Source organism: Molothrus ater, chromosome 1 (genome assembly GCF_012460135.2).
Source record: "Molothrus ater isolate BHLD 08-10-18 breed brown headed cowbird chromosome 1, BPBGC_Mater_1.1, whole genome shotgun sequence".
NCBI lineage: Eukaryota > Metazoa > Chordata > Aves > Passeriformes > Icteridae > Molothrus > Molothrus ater.
In genome coordinates this window covers 120,726,345-120,742,475 of record NC_050478.2, presented here as the reverse complement: position 1 = coordinate 120,742,475, position 16,131 = coordinate 120,726,345, and the positions used below count along the sequence as shown (strand labels likewise).

The 16,131-nt window shown below is 35.0% G+C and overlaps 1 protein-coding gene across 1 annotated transcript in view; it reads left to right on the top strand.

Annotated features, from left to right (window-relative positions):
- The window catches only part of TRPA1 (transient receptor potential cation channel subfamily A member 1), a 31,960-nt gene extending 20,668 nt beyond the window's left edge, over positions 1–11,292 (top strand). The window contains 11 exon segments of the mRNA XM_036406387.2: positions 847–945; positions 1,739–1,809; positions 2,238–2,385; positions 3,062–3,151; positions 3,387–3,556; positions 5,677–5,806; positions 5,933–6,115; positions 7,055–7,123; positions 7,743–7,853; positions 8,330–8,427; positions 10,189–11,292. Coding sequence (XP_036262280.2) covers positions 847–945; positions 1,739–1,809; positions 2,238–2,385; positions 3,062–3,151; positions 3,387–3,556; positions 5,677–5,806; positions 5,933–6,115; positions 7,055–7,123; positions 7,743–7,853; positions 8,330–8,427; positions 10,189–10,420 — 1,401 coding nt within the window. The 3' untranslated portion in view covers positions 10,421–11,292.
- The last annotated feature ends 4,839 nt before the right edge of the window (positions 11,293–16,131 follow it).

The window sequence follows — 16,131 nt, the reverse complement described above, 5'->3', positions numbered from 1 at the left end:
GTACTGTTGTAGATTAATCTCAGATCTAAACACAGACCATAGAAGACAGATTTTATCCCTTGGACTGTAAATAGTTTGAAGTTCAGTTTCTGTAATCTTCATGCTTATATATTTTAATAAGTGTGACATTAAACTTCTACAATCCATAATCTATCTTTGCTGTGATAATTTTTTCAATCAAGCTGGGTATCAGAGGTTATGGGTATTTCAAAATAGCAGTGAGAGAAGACATGCAATATCTATTTATGAATATTGAAAGTATGTTTATAATAAGTAGTGCAATTGTCATCCATGATTTAGAGTTCAACATGTTTCTTTGTTTTGTAAATACTTGTCCCAAAATCTTAAGCAGTAGATTGCTTTTAATGCCAGGGAGACATGAATGTTCTCTAGTTATGTTACCTTTGAAACCATATTGAAAACCACCTTATCAATGATTATATTGGATTGTGTCCACATCATTAACAGAAAACTTGCAAATTTTTTGCTACTTTGCATTTTCTTTATACTGTATTATCAAAGCCATATAACTTGTAAAGACAGGCTTTTCTTTAAAGTTGTCATTAAAAAAAATCATGGCTATGAAAATGACCTTTCTTAATTGTAACATTTTAGCAAGAAATGTGCACTTTTTATTTTAAAATTCAAAATGGCTGTTCATTTAAACACCTTGCAGTCACAGATGTGTATCTTGATGGCATGTGTTCAGCTAACAATGATATACATCTTGATTCTGACTACCTTGACACAATATGCTCTCTAAAAGACAGGCTTTTTGTATTAAGAACATTATCTAAGACTGAGATAATCATTTGCATTATATTTAACGTCCGGTGTATTATATAGATTGAATACAACTTCAGATATCTTCAGTGTCCCTTGACACTTAACAAGAAAGTAAAGGATGGTGAAGATATTTTCTATGAACCACTTACCACTTTAAATGTAAGTTTTACTCTGACATCATTGCCTGCTGTCTTGGTTTAGATAAAATGAAGAGGCTTGAATTTTTCATCATAATATTTCTTCTCCAAAGCCTGTAACTCTGTATATTAAAAGTATATTGAAATTAGGTTCTAAGTAATAAATAAAATTTCTTTAAGTTTAGATAAAACTGTGAATGCTCAAGATATTGTGCTGTATGTGCAGGTAGTACATCAAAGAAAACCACACTCCAGTCATTGTAGTGACATGCACTGGAATGTAAGGCACTAAAAAACCTGACAGGCTGATTTGTTTCATATGGTAATTGCAAAATATTTATAATATGAAACAAATTTGCTAGTTTTTTGCATTGTCAATCTGTTCTCTCATTCTTTGTCAGAAAATGTCTATATAACAAACTTTCTGGCTTAATATATTTACTTTTTGGAATTCGTATTGGCAATTGGTTGTTATACAGTCTAATATTAAATAAATAAATAAATAAATATTTTTCTCATTAAATGTAAAACTTGGTCTCACAGGTGTAGTTGAAAATAGGCTGTATAATTTTTGAAGCTTGAAAGAGACTAACGGAGCCCCAGCAGAGAAGCTGAATGCCTTAGCAGGCAGAGAGGGCAAGATAGTGATGGGTTTGGGCCAGAGTGCTTAATCAAAAGAACTTTGCAATATCTTACACACATTTTAGTTTTCATTGGGCTAAAAATCAGGTAAAAAAGGTGACCTAGCCAGTTTTGTAAGCACTTTGCTGGCCTAGATGAATTGAGTTTGACCCTTCTGTATTTGTGTTTTGCAGGCCATGGTGCGCCACAATCGCATGGAGCTACTCAGTCATCCTGTGTGTAAAGAATATTTGCTTATGAAATGGTTGGTCTATTTGAGTGGATATAAAATATAATACTGCATGTCAAGATAAAGATTATTTTGCCTGAAAGTTGTTTATTAAAATGTGCATGTTTATAGAGCTGACTGGGCAAATGTCTTTTCCATAAAGTACCACTTAGTATTAGTAAATTTTTTTTAATATTTACAACAAAGGCAGCTACTATCTTTGTTTACTCTTTGTTATAAAATATATAATAAGGTTGCCAAGTAAAAGTGAAAGGAACATTATTTCAGAGTGGCAAATACACTTTTGTCCACATAAGTGATGAACATATTCATCACAAAGGGGCATTTCAAGAAATGTTTATTTCCTTATCTTGAAGACTGTTAAATTTGTTATTGACTGTTAAATTTGAATGCATGCTCTTCTAAATTCGAAGTGTTGTAACTTTAACGTTCTCACTTTCAAGGATGGCCTATGGGTTTCGAGCACATTTAATGAATTTAGGCATATATTCTCTTGGTCTCATCCCACTGACTCTTCTGGTCACTCACATACAACCAGGAAGACCTTTGAATGGAACAGAGCTCTATGAAGCAAGACCATTAGAATATGAGGTACCTTTATTAGTAGTTACAATCTGTTTAGGATTTTTACAGCAAAAAGGTACGATTACTTAAATAATGTCTAGATTAATTTATGATCTAGCAATTCTATGGAGTAAAATCGAAGTATATATTTCTACGCATTCAGCAGCAACCTCTGCTGACAGATAATTTTCAGTTTAGATAATTTTCAGTTCTCATTTCTTATTTTTTTCTGAGAAATTTATATTGGTACATGGTTACTTCAGTTTTTTCTCTGAAGTGAATAATTTTTTTTTCATATTGAAGAAAAAATATTCATATGAGAGAAAAAGCATAGAACTGAAACAGGAACTCAGAAAGCATATGCTAGTAGAAATATGAAATAAAGTAAACTCAAGGGATATCAAAGGTTCATGAAGATATCCTGATGTAAGAAAAAATGATGAGATCACATATACAGCTCAACCCAGAACCTGGATTTCACAATACATATTAATTAAACAGAATATAGATAGTAATAAGTATATGATTAAAGCTAACAAGCAATATAATGTATGTATAATAGGTAGAGATCAAATGAACATTCCTTTAATAGTTTCTAATTTAATAATTTAATAATTATAATTAATAATTATTAATTATTAAATTAACTAATAATTTAATTTAATAATTTTTAATTTCTTTTGTGCTCTGATTTTTATTGCAGGACTCATACTTCACAAGGGTGTGTATGTGTTTAGTTTTAATTATGAGTTTACTGGGCATCTGCAAAGAAATATTTCAGCTGATTCAGCAGGTTAGTACAGAGAGAAATAACATTAATCAGACAGTGTACTTGCATGGCAGTTTGTATGATATTGGAATGAATCTGTTTTTTTTCTGATTAGAAGTCAAATGTCAAGTTATACTTTTTAAATTATATATATAATGATTAAAACTGATTTTAAATAGTGAATTTACATAGTGTATTGAACTCAGTGTTTTAATGATGGATGACTTGTAAATATTAACCTTTCTCTCTTAAATCCTAGAAATTGAAATATTTGTTGGATTACTCCAATCTACTGGACTGGACCATTTATACTACAAGCATAATTTTTGTGTCTTCTTTATTTATTAATACGCCAGCTCATTTGCAGTGGGAATGTGGCGCAATTGCTGTGTACTTGTCTTGGATGAACTTCTTGCTTTATCTTCAACGGTAAAAATTTTTACAGGCTTTCCAATAAAATATTTTAATATTTTCAGATGTTTTACATCTCCTAAATTGTGACAGATCAAAGTTGAGAGACCCATTTTGTATTTTTATTTTTTTGAAACTATAGAAGTTTCCAGATTAGGACCATAGGAATTTTTTATCTCTGATGAACTGTAGAGTCATTTTCAGTGTTTTTCATGTAGAGCATCACAACATATGTTATAGCAACTATAGAAATAACAATATTTATTTTAATGTTAATTAAGCACAGTCATGCTGAATTTTATCGTTTTTAAAATCATCTTTCACTACACTGTATAGACTTTGACTTTAAAAGAACCCAGAAGGATAAGAATTATGAATGGCATAAGGAAGTCAGGTTTTATGAGTAATACCCGGGAGAAGGTAAATTCCTTTATCATTTCCCATATTAAATGACATGTCTGACTTTATGCCATAGTGTCCTGTAAAAGAATTGCAATTGATGGAATTGTAAATTTCTTGAGTTGACATCATGTCTGTTTATTGCCCTTAATTATCTTAAATCTTGTCACTGGTACAATAGTGTCCAAGAGTTATGAACTGCAGGAGATCTGGGTGGAGGAAAAAAATAGTGTGGGTGTAGTGCTTAAGACTAATAAATTACACACATTTGTGTCTGAGCAGGAGTGCATGTGGTAACACTGCATAAATGTTTTTCTAATTCAATTCAAATAAATTCAATACAATTATTGTATATATGCACTAATCATCCCCATGAAGTCTTGCAGACAGACAAACACAACATTTGCTGATTAATTTCAGGGTTGTTTTACTGTGGTAGGGATGTTTAAGGACACAGTTTGTGAGCAGAGTTAATGTCAGAGAGAGGACCTTTATGGTCTTGCCTCTGCTGCAAACCTCGTCCCCACTCCCCCAGCCCCGTGTCTGATCTCAGGTGACCAATGAATGGGTGTGTCCTGTCTGCTCCAGGCAAAATGGGGGTTGAGCCTAAACAGGAAAAAGTAAACAGATGATTGCACAGCTTTTCTCCTGCTGTTGGATGAAATTCCTTCCTGGCCTGACTGTTATTTCAAATGTGTTGTAGTAGAACTCTACACATAATTTTTCCAACTCATTCAGGCTCTTTTCCCAAAGCAAGCTGTGATTCCATTGACTTCAGCTGTATTTTGCCTAATAAATGCCTTATAAGTACGAGAAGATTGGGTTTGCTCTATTTCCAGCTTGACCTTTTCAATCTTGCACATAATGTTTCAGAGTGAAAGATACCTTCAGGGATTTTCACAGTTACTACTGTGAGCTTAAAAAATCTCTTGGTCCCTGGATTTGAGAGAGGACATAAATTCACAAGTTTATGTTTGAAAGAAAAAAAATTTAATCTGCTTTATGGTAATTCCTGTTTTGATATTTTGTTTTTGTGTTAACCAAGAATAGGAGAGGCCTGCCAACAACAGATTGTTGTTGGAAACACAGGTGTCTTAAAATTATGCTATTCTCCTTCTCTTCCTGAGCAGTGTGTTTCTTTTTGTTTGCTTGTTTTCCTCTCTTTGTATTACACTAAAACTACATAATGTTTCACATCTTGTAAAAAGTGCAATCTTTTAAATCAGGCATGTGGCTGCTGCATAGATTATGGTGCCAGTTGTCCCTTGTTCTGGTTGCTACTTTGTTCTGAGAAGCAGAAAAAAGTTGCATAGCTTGCTTATGTTTTTATTCTGAATGCAGCAGTGGTACAATACTGCCTATGCCTATGGAGAGAATAAATGTCATCCATGAAAAATACTACCTTGAAAATTGTGCTTGTGCATTAAAATGTAAGATTATGCAGTTCAGAGTTGCTGTGTGTAGGATCACTTGCATTCTTTTGGATGTGAAAGTAGAGCAGGTTTGTTACCATCACAGTATCTCTCAGAGAGGCAGTGTCTCTTTCCACAGAAGAAAACCAGTGTTACTTACTGCCTTACAGAAATAACTGAAAGGGACTCAAACTTCAGTATTTAATGGTTTAGGGGTAGACTTGGTAGTGCTAGATTAATGGTTGGAGTTGATTATCTTAGAAGTCTTTTCCAAATTAAGTGATTCTATGACTGATTCTATGACTTTTTTGTTCACTTATTGCCTAGATTTGAGAACTATGGAATCTACGTTGTGATGTTCTGGGAAATTTTGAGGACTTTGATTCGGATTGCTGTGGTTTTCTTTTTCCTGATACTGGCCTTTGGGCTGAGTTTCTTTGTCCTTTTGGGTTCACAGGTTAGTTCAATACTCTAGTTAAGTTTTTATCATTATAAATATTATCTTTGGCTAAAGCATCTCAAGACTTTATTTACAAATTTCATCAGTTGGGTTTTTTCTTTATTTTGATGTTTCTTTTTGCAGCAAACCTACAGCACACCTCTGCTTTCTGTAATGAAGACATTTGCAATGATGCTGGGAGACATTAATTACCATGATGCATTCCTGGATCCTTTACTAAGCAGTGAATTGCCATATCCATTCCTGAGCTACACAGTTCTCATTATATTTACCTTGCTTATTCCAATCCTTCTTATGAACTTACTAGTAAGTATAAGTTATTTATTAATATACAAAAGTGGTTAAACACTTTTAAACAATTAAACAGTTCTAGTGTATAGAATTACTTCAGTAAGTGACAGCCACTCATTATTTAACAGATATTTTCAGTAACATATTAAAATGTCCCCGCTCTCTGCACTTGTTTTCCATCCAGTGTTTTCCCATCTATTTTCCCACACCTCACTCCTGCAGGAGGATTTTGTATATATTTAGGTAATAACTTTGATGGGATTTGAATTGGAGCTGCAATGTATTATTCTGAGGTCTTGATAAAGAAAATTGAGGAACAATGATTTTTGTTCAATCTCTTGTTGTATCATAACCTAACACTAACAATAATTTAAATTATAAAAATAAAGCCCAAAAAGCCCAAATTCAAATCTCCACTGCACACAAAACAGCAATCAGAAGTCGTGATAGAACTAACTAACAAACCTGACCTGAAAGTTAAGAATCAGAAAACACAATAATGGTGGAAAGGGGAGAAAATATGTAATATATCTTCAGACATGTTCCATTGAATATAATTTTTATTTAGGAAATCACATTTTCACTTGAGCTGGGCAATAAAAGTCAAAAACCTCGTGTTTTTTAAACTTGTTTATTGCAGCCATGATTCTACTTAATCAAGAGATCAATATCTTGGTTTCTTAATATTCCAGCAGCAATGAAGAATGTAAAAGAAGGGATGTTATTCTTGGCAAAAGTAGCACTTCAGTGCCTTACCAACAGAGTGTTGTCAGTAAAAACACTCTCTACATTTATTGATACATATTTTACAAATATACAAAAAATATTTCCAAATTCAAGTGAAAAAATAATTTAACTCTCTAGAATATTTTCTTTTTTAAGTGTAAATGAGAAATACAATTGAAATCACAGACTATGAAAAAGTAGATCATGAACTATTTCTCTTTCTTCTAGATTGGTTTGGCTGTTGGTGATATTGCTGAAGTACAAAAATATGCTGCACTCAAAAGGATTGCAATGCAGGTGAGTAACAGACAATGAAAGCATCCAATGCTGGAAGTACATATCATTGCTAGAACACCTTTTAGATAATTCGTTGATTTGTCATCACATTCCCAACTATCTTAGGAAATCTGTAAAGCAAATTGGTGAACATGGCATCTTATCCTGAATCTCATTTTCACTCATATGAGTCATTGCCAAGGAAGTGTACAAGCAAATGCATATTTAAGGAATTTTTCAACCACCAGTTCAAGCAATTCTGAGTTTTTCCAAAACCAGAATCTCAAAATCAGTTACTGCAAAGCCTGAAATTGCAGTTTTCTTTTAGTAGAGAACCTATGCGGCAGAAAGAAGGTATACAAAAATCAAAAGGATACCAAATTCATTCTGCTGTACTAAGTTCTCATTAGTAAAAAGAGTGCACATCTGTGTGGAGAAATTAATTCTGCTAAGATACTCAGTACTGGTTATAACAATGTATTTTTAGTGTCTGGGCTGGACTATTCAGATATTATACCACTGTTTGCAGTGTGGGGTAGTACTAGTGAATTGAATATAATGGCTTGATGGTTATTTTTACATATAATGTGTATTTATCTTAAGACAACATATCTCATTCTAAATGCAAAACCACATTTAGGTTAATCTTCATACCAACTTAGAGAAGAAGCTGCCATTTTGGTTCTTAAGTCGGGTGGACCAGGAATCAATCACTGTATATCCCAACAGGCCAAGATACTGTGGATTTATGGTAAGATGGTGAATATTAGATAGAAGGATTCTTACCAAAAGGGGAGGTGATTGAATTTGTACACACATTGCTAAGGACATTGTATTATTAACTGACATCAAGGGAATTGTGATTAGACCTTGACTAAAGTCAGTGAAAATGATAAATCAGTTTGAGTGCAGCTGTATTCAGATAAAATTAGCGTTTGAGTACTCAGTGCACTGTAACTTTATTAAGTAAGTCAAGCTACAAAAGATGTTCAGATAAAAACTAGAATTACTCCCTTTTGGCTTTTCTTCTTTCATTTGAGCTGTTGTTGATAGACTGAATTTTCTTATAAAACAAACGTTTTAATATATAAGCAAATAACATCATAACAGAAAATATTTTCAATGTTTACACTGTGTGAACAATGTTCACATATTTAATCTGTTCACATATTTATTCTGTTGTCAGACTATAGGATCTATTTAAGTTTGGTTCCATGTTTCGTTTAGAGCGTGTTCCAGTATTGCTTTGGGTGTGAGGACTCTACCACGTATGCACAGAGCCCTGATACTACACTAGAACTGGAAGTTCTGAAGCAGAAATACAGGTATTTTTGTGATATTTTACAGTTGTAAAAATAAGTAGAACCAATATTACAAATATACTCCTATTTTTAAAGGTATTTTAAAGCTCCATACTGTATCTAAAAAGTAAAATTCTGTGTCCCCAGCCCAAACCAGCACAGCTTGTTGCTCATTAAAGTAATCTGAAGTAATGGAGAAGATGGATTTTCATTTTAGAGAGTTGCAAATGGAAGTTTTCAAGGGTTATTCAGAACTCCCAAGTGATGTAATTCCAGTTGGTTTGCAAGTATACACAATCTGTTACTGACTTTTTACTGGGTAAATCAGATTCAGATTGTTTCCCCAAAAACTGATTGGTATTGATTCTCTTTGAACAAAGCATGTTTCCCAAAGCCTTGGAAGGAATTCTTTGTACTTTCTTGATTTACTTGTAATACCAACATATCCATAAGAATGGTTTCAAAAAAGTTTTCTGTGAATGTACAACTAGAAAAATATATTCTCACTCAGTCTCCCTTTCCCCTGACTTGTTTTCTCTCCATTTTTTTTCCGTTCCCTTTTTTTTAAATCTACCAAATTTTTGTCTGCCTGCACAGAATCAGATTGACTATTTTTTTTTTGCCTGAAAGACTCATCGAGAGTTGAAGCATGGTGAGACTACACCCTACAGATATAGGCAAATCATGGACTTTCTTCAGATACATACTACATCATTATAATATAAAACAGCATAAAACAGACTCTTCCTTGGTTGGGATTTTTTTCCCTACAGAGAAGGAAGAAAACAATAATTTTATAAAATTATTTGCAATAGAATAACTTGTGACCTTATCATTATGGAAAGTCATATTTAGTACTCTGAAAATATTGACTGAAAGCTCTTACTACGTTACCAGTGTGTTTTTATCAGAGTTCAAAACTGAGTTCAGTTACTTCTGAAGCTAGTGTCAGTGCTGGGTGTATGTATTTTTGCATTTTGGTTTGGGGCAGGGTTTTCTTTTGCTTTGCATTTTATTACTTGTGATTTTCACATATTTTAAGATGTATTACCATTAAAAAAAAAAAAACCAACAAAAAAAAACAACAAAAAACCTAACTATATCTAAAGCCCCTCAATTGTTCTTCACAAAGAACCTTTTCAGTCACACCAGATTTCTTGTTGTAATTTTGTGAGTCTAGACATTCAGAAAAGTAGATTTTCAAAATGCCTCTTTGGTAGTTTTATAAGGACAGTTTCTAGTCACAATTTCCATTTATTTCTCTGTTTCCTTAAAGATAACAGATACTGTGTTCTGTATGTGTGATGTTAACTTAGTTTAACTACTTCATTGCATCAATTGCTCTTTGGATAGCACTTTGAAAAAGGTCAGTAAGTGACTCATCAGTATTTCTCATATGCTGTAAAAGTGGTTGTGAATTACATACACCTAATGTTTTTGGTTGCTGGCCTTTTTCTTACCAGACAATGAAATAGGTTAATAGGAAAACTTTTGATAGAGCAGTCAACAACTTTATTTTAAGAGTGAAGTTGCTTCTATCTTAACTATATATTAAGTTAATTTTCACAAGAACCAGAAATTTGTTCTTTAATCCTATTTCCTGTAACATGGAGAAGTACTTCAGCTTAAAGAATTAAATGTATTCTAAATAATAGTCTTTGTTAGCAGAAGGGTTTAGTTAAGTACTGTCAGAAGGGTGAAGTACTGTCAATTTTTGCATCTGTAATTTTAATGACCGAAATCAAATGACAAAGCCTGATGCATATTTGTTTGTTTGCTTTTTAGGCTCAAAGATATATCAACATTGTTGGAAAAGCAACATGACCTCATTAAACTGATTATCCAAAAAATGGAGATAGTTTCAGAGGCTGAGGACGAAGACAGCAATGATTTATTTCAGCACAAATTTAGGAAAAGGCAGTTAGAGCACAAGAATAGCAAATGGGATACAGTGTTAAAAGCTGTTAAAACAAATGTGCCTAACCCAAGCACAGAAAAGAACAATAGCTTCTTCTAGACTTGGCTATGATATCATGTTGTATTATCATTTTGTTCTACTTTAGGGTCACTTCTCTTATTGTCTTTGCATAATGTTAATGTGATACATCATGTACTCGAGTATAAAAAAAGGCCAGATCCAAAACCAGGATGCAGGTGCTCAAAACAGTATTTAAAGAGACTGGAGATGTCTACATCCAAAACTGTGATCCTAAAAGTGACTGGCTAATCAGGAAAGTGCCTAACTCAACAGAGGCCAGCCTTGCTGTCCTGGCTTCTGTCTAGATCTGTTCCTGGGTTTGGCCCTAGTACACTTAGGTCTGTATGTAATTACATTATTTCCTGTTACAAATATTTTTAGAATTTCTAAATTTTTAGAAATTAGATTCTAGTCATTTATTATTCAGGTGTTTGGAGAGAGCCAATGGGCTTTGTGTAGCTTAAAAAAAAGTACAAAACTAATCTGACAGAGTGCATTGGAAGTTTTGCTGAGTAGGGACTGCAGGATCAGGCCTGAAAGGTAGGAAATAAAGGATCATGAAGTTGTAATGTTAGGGAAGAACTGTGTTTTTTCTAGATAAGTGGAAGCAGTTCACAGTGGGATCATTTGTACTAGCATGCCTGTAGCAATGATAGAATGACATGTTTAGTATTAGACATTTACAGCTTGCTGTCCTTATACTGCTAATGTGATTTTGGCCTTCCTGATAACCTGAAACTGATCTTGCTACTTTTATCTGCACTTTGGTTTTATTATTCATTTACTGAATATTCAGTGCATTATGTAATATATGGTGATATATTAAATTTAGTAAACATTAATTAAAATGTGTTTAAGTACCTGAATATATTTGTTTCAAAACCAGTGCTAATAAACTAATTATGACTATGCATGGTTGTAAGGCTGTGTGGTCTGCTTTTGAATTCAGACATTTTCTTTAAGAACTTAGTATACATTAATTCTTCTCGCAAAACCCAATTATGATTCCTGTTTATTTAAAAAATACTCACTAGGAGGTAATTCACACTGTACAGAACTTATCCAGTCTTCAGAAAACGCTGGAAGCTGCACTGTTAATTAAATTAATGTGACTTGTGCCTTAAAATTGCCACAGATGTTCAGTAGGCAAAATTCTTTCTCACCCAACTGCTCTATCCCAGCTTTGAGACTTGAAATCCTTGCCAGGTAAAACAGAGAAAGGAGGAGGCTGCTGGAGGAGCAGCTCTGCTCCAGGGCAGGCCTGTTGTGAAGCAGTGAAACAGGAAGAGAACATGTAAGCAGAGTCAGCAGAAAAAGTAAAAATGTATCTATAGTCTCTGAAATTGTTGTGGCTCCTAAAGTCAGATCATTTTTTTCCTGTGAAAAAAATGTGCAGGTTTTCTGCACTGCTGTGCGTCTGCAGCTCCCTCTGTCAGTAAAAAAATGGACAGGTTCTCAGGATAAGGCCAAACTTGAAAAATGTAATAATAGCAATTTAAATTCCTGGCAGTCTGTGCCATTAACACTAGATGGCAGTGAGTGATAGCATTTTTGGGTGAGTAAATGAGACCTAAATGCAGTGTTTTGAGTGAAGAACAGTAGTATGGTTACAGCAGGAACAAAGTAGTCAGCACTCATAGTTTTAAAGTCTAAGCCTTTCAAGCCTCTTTAAACAGAACTCTGAGACCTTTATATACAGCTGCCTCTCAGCTTTCCTGAGTGTTCACAATTTGAGAAAAGTTTTCTTTTCCAATTTTACATAGAAAGATAGAAATAAGTTATTTTATAATTCGAAAATATTACAACATTGAATTAATGACTTAGCTTTCTATGTAAATCAGCAGACTAATATTATTTAATTGTCATATGATAGAACTATCTAATAGAGCCTTAGTACAAGAGATGTAGAGTTTAAGGAAAAGTACAAGTACAGCTGGAATATGAATCATGATTAAAAATTTTTGTAGACTGAGCTGAGGATACTGAGCCATTTGAGCAATCTCTAGAAGCAATCCTGATAGAATCATTATGGTTGGAAAAGACCTCTAAGTAAGGTAAAGACCATTGAGTACAACCATTAACTTAACACTAAACCATGTCTCTAGGCACCATATCTACATGTTTTTTAACTCTTCCACTGATAGTTATTTCATTTTCCTGGGCAGCCTGTTGCAATGCTTGACCGCCACCCTCTCAGTGAAGGAATTTTTCCTAATATCCAATGTAAACCTCTGCTGGTTAGCTTGAGCCAACTCCTCTTACCCAATTGCTTGCTGCATGGGAGAAGAGAGCGACCTCCACCTGTCTTGATGTGTTACATGGTAGGTACAGCTAAATATATGTTAACCAAAACTGTTACAATGTGAATGTTTGCAGTCACACTTAGGGATTGCTATTCAATGGATATGTATCCTCTGGGTATGGATATGGAATCTGCAAACTGTGATGGGTGTGTATCTGTATTCAATACTCACCCACTTCCCTTCAGCCCATATGGAAGTAACACCTTTTCAATTGGGGTGCTGGCAGTTCTATAGGCACTCATAGTCGCTGTATATCAAATATTGCTGATAGTGAGGGTAAATATTCCATTCCATTTCCTGCTGCTCATCAGTGCTATCACTGTTTTCTCCTCAAGATGAATGGCAGCATGGTTCAGGCAGCATCTCCTCCCACCAAAACCAGACCATTACCATAAGCTCCTGGTGGGAAGACTGATTTGTGCCTCATCTGTGTGACACACAGGAGGGTCACAATTTGGGACAAGAAATGACATTTCTGTCTGAGTTGGTAGTCTGAAACAAGATGGCAATCCTTTGCAGAAACCAAAGATCCAGTTGCCTGCCTTTCTAGCATCAGACTCTTGCTGATAAGGATGGAGTGGCAAAATACTTTGCCCATTTAAATTAAAATTAGCTAGAGCAATAATATACATCCTTAGCTGAAAATCTGAAGTGCCCAGATTTGAAGTGGATTAGCGTGAGACTCTTTTCAATATATAAGAAATAACTTGCTTCAAGCTGTCTAATGTACTTATTGGTGTTCTCCATGATATGCTGCTGGAACAAAGACAAAGCCACTCTGTGAGTCTCCATCATTTTTTACTCACTTTTTTTCTTAAAGAAATAGCCTTGAATTCTCCTTGCTGTGTTGTATAAAACCATTTTGTTTTCTGCAACACACTGAAAATGTGGCTTTGTGAAGCATTTCACAACAAAATGCTGTCTGAAAAATTGTGTTGTAGAGGATTGGTAGGGGAGAACATCCCCACTCCCCAAAATCAGCTGGAATGATTTCAAACCCTTGAGGGCTATACATACTAAGAAAGAGGAATCTATGTGAACAAAGAGGTGGTCCTTCTCACTGGTTACATTTTTTGCTTTGTAAGATGAAATGCCCATAAGCAGAGCATGTAGCAAGAGAAAGAAAAGATGAGAAAATATACTCTAATCTGTAGAGGAGGACCCAAGAGAGGAAACCAGAGGCAGGTTTTCCCTTAGGTTAATGGCCTTTTACCCTGCCCTGTAGGTGTAAGGAATCACTTAGGCTACAACAGGACATGCATCAGTTGTAACCTGTCTTACAGACTGGCTTTACCTTGTCTGTCTGACAAGGGGTCTCACTGTGGGCAGGAATTAGGCCCATGTAATGAGCAGACAAAGTGTAGGAGTGTAGCAAACCTCACCCTGGAGTTACAGTCAGCAGGAGAGTTTTTTGAGCTTTCTCTTTTAAATGAGAAACTACAAAGAATGACACAGGAGCTGAGAAAATCTGTGATACCAAAAGTAAGAGCACTGCTTTAAAGGCAGCATTTTCTGAGCAGTAAAAAGATACTGGTTGGTGCCAAAGTGTAAATCCATACTGACACAGGCACTGCAAGAGAGATTTGTATGAGCCAGAGCATGGGTTGGTCCATGAACAGGCCACTCAAGCACATCTGAACCTTTTAGGTAAAGATATTTGCATCCTTATAGAAATGCACCAAGACAATTTTACAGTAATCACAAGAGAAGATGCTTCAGATGCTTGAATGTATCAGTGTTGTAGAGATTAACTCTATCCCAGCTGAAACCAGGACACTCAGGCAGAGGAAAATCTCAGTAATGGTAAGATTTGGTTTAGAGGACAAGGCAGGAAGCAATGAAAGTGATGAGAAGTGATGCATTTTATGTTGTTTCATAATTGGAAATCACAGCTTTAAAAGCAGAGCCAAGTTTATAGCTATTCATTTCAGAAATTGTTAGTACTGTTAGTGTTTATTTATCCAGAGACCTGACTGCAGTCTAAGAATTGACCAGCAGCAGGAAACAGGACTGTGAAAAACAGAAGGTTCAAACAGGCCAGTAATTCAGAGTAAAAAATAAAGAAAAGGAACTGGGACTAACATTGACATTAGTGATCACATTAGAAAGGACAGAAAGCCCCAAGGTACCACTGGCCCATCTGAGCACAACAGTGCTGCTCCCAGCAATGTCAAATTCAGCTGCATTCAGCCACAAGGGATCAAGGATAGGGAGACTTAAGAACATTTAAACTTTTAAAGCAGAAAGTGTGCTTCTCAACTCAGTCCTGATGCTAATCCCTGGAGCTGGCAATATCCATGGGAATGGTTCAGCAAGGCAGCATGGATGCTGTGAGAGATAGCCATAATGTACCTCAGAGTGGCCTCTCATCACCTCAGCTGACTCACTTCCTGCAGAATCAGATTTTTCCTTTTCTTGGAGTATCTGCCTGGTTTGTGAGATAATTACAGTTGTGTTAAATGGCTGAAAGTAATCGTGGTTCAATGCTGCCACTGACAATGTGACTCCCACCCCAGGCAGAGCAGTGCATGGAGCTCTGGAACAGGCTGGAATCTGGCACTCCAAGGACCACCTGAGAGAGACATCTCCCCTTGCTGGATTTTAGTTGTGGTGGTGCAACATGCAACAAAATGAAAGGTGACAGCTTGGATCTCAGATGGCTCTAGTGAGTCTGTAGGGTGCTCTGAATGTGCTGACCTCATTCACTTTTGAGGAGATGTAGGATTAGTGTTTCAAATCTGTGTCTGGTCTAAGTTTGGGCCCTCACTATTTCTCCCTCAAGAAATCTGGCTGATAGCCTTGTGAAATGTTTTGTGGACAAGTTTCACACACTAAGGAAAAGTTAGGGAGTCTGCATCATTTCAGCCTTTAAACTTAACCCAAAAAACTTTGATACTTAATGGAGCTGGACTGATTTAATTTCATTTTATTTAGATTTTATTCCCTTGCTAGTTAAAGTCTTTTTTGAGTATGTAAAAAAAAAAAAAAAAAAAAAAAAAAAAAAAAAAAAAAGACCTCTGTTATTTCATGTTTCTTCATAAATTTATAAAACTAGCCAAAAGCTTTCTCTATTCTCTTCTTTCCTTCATCTGACTCAAATAAATGATATTTTGCTTTGAAAAGTTTTCTAATATTTTGTAACATAAGCAAATAAGTACTGGGGATAAAAAAACATACACGCTACAATTAGGTCAGATAAAGCAGAAGCAGACGGCCACAGTCAGAAGAGTGCACATTTACCCTCTCACCCACAAGTGGAAGGATGGAGGGGCAAAAGTGAGACTGATACAACCACAAAAACCATTTGGACTAGTGAAAGAAAGTGTTTCCTGCATAAACTTCTTACAGGAATGCAAGGCAGAAATACACATTTCTAAACACTGTAAAAGGAGCTTAGAAAGCAAAGGTGTCTGCTTAAATCCACCTCTGCTGCCCCCAAGACACAAC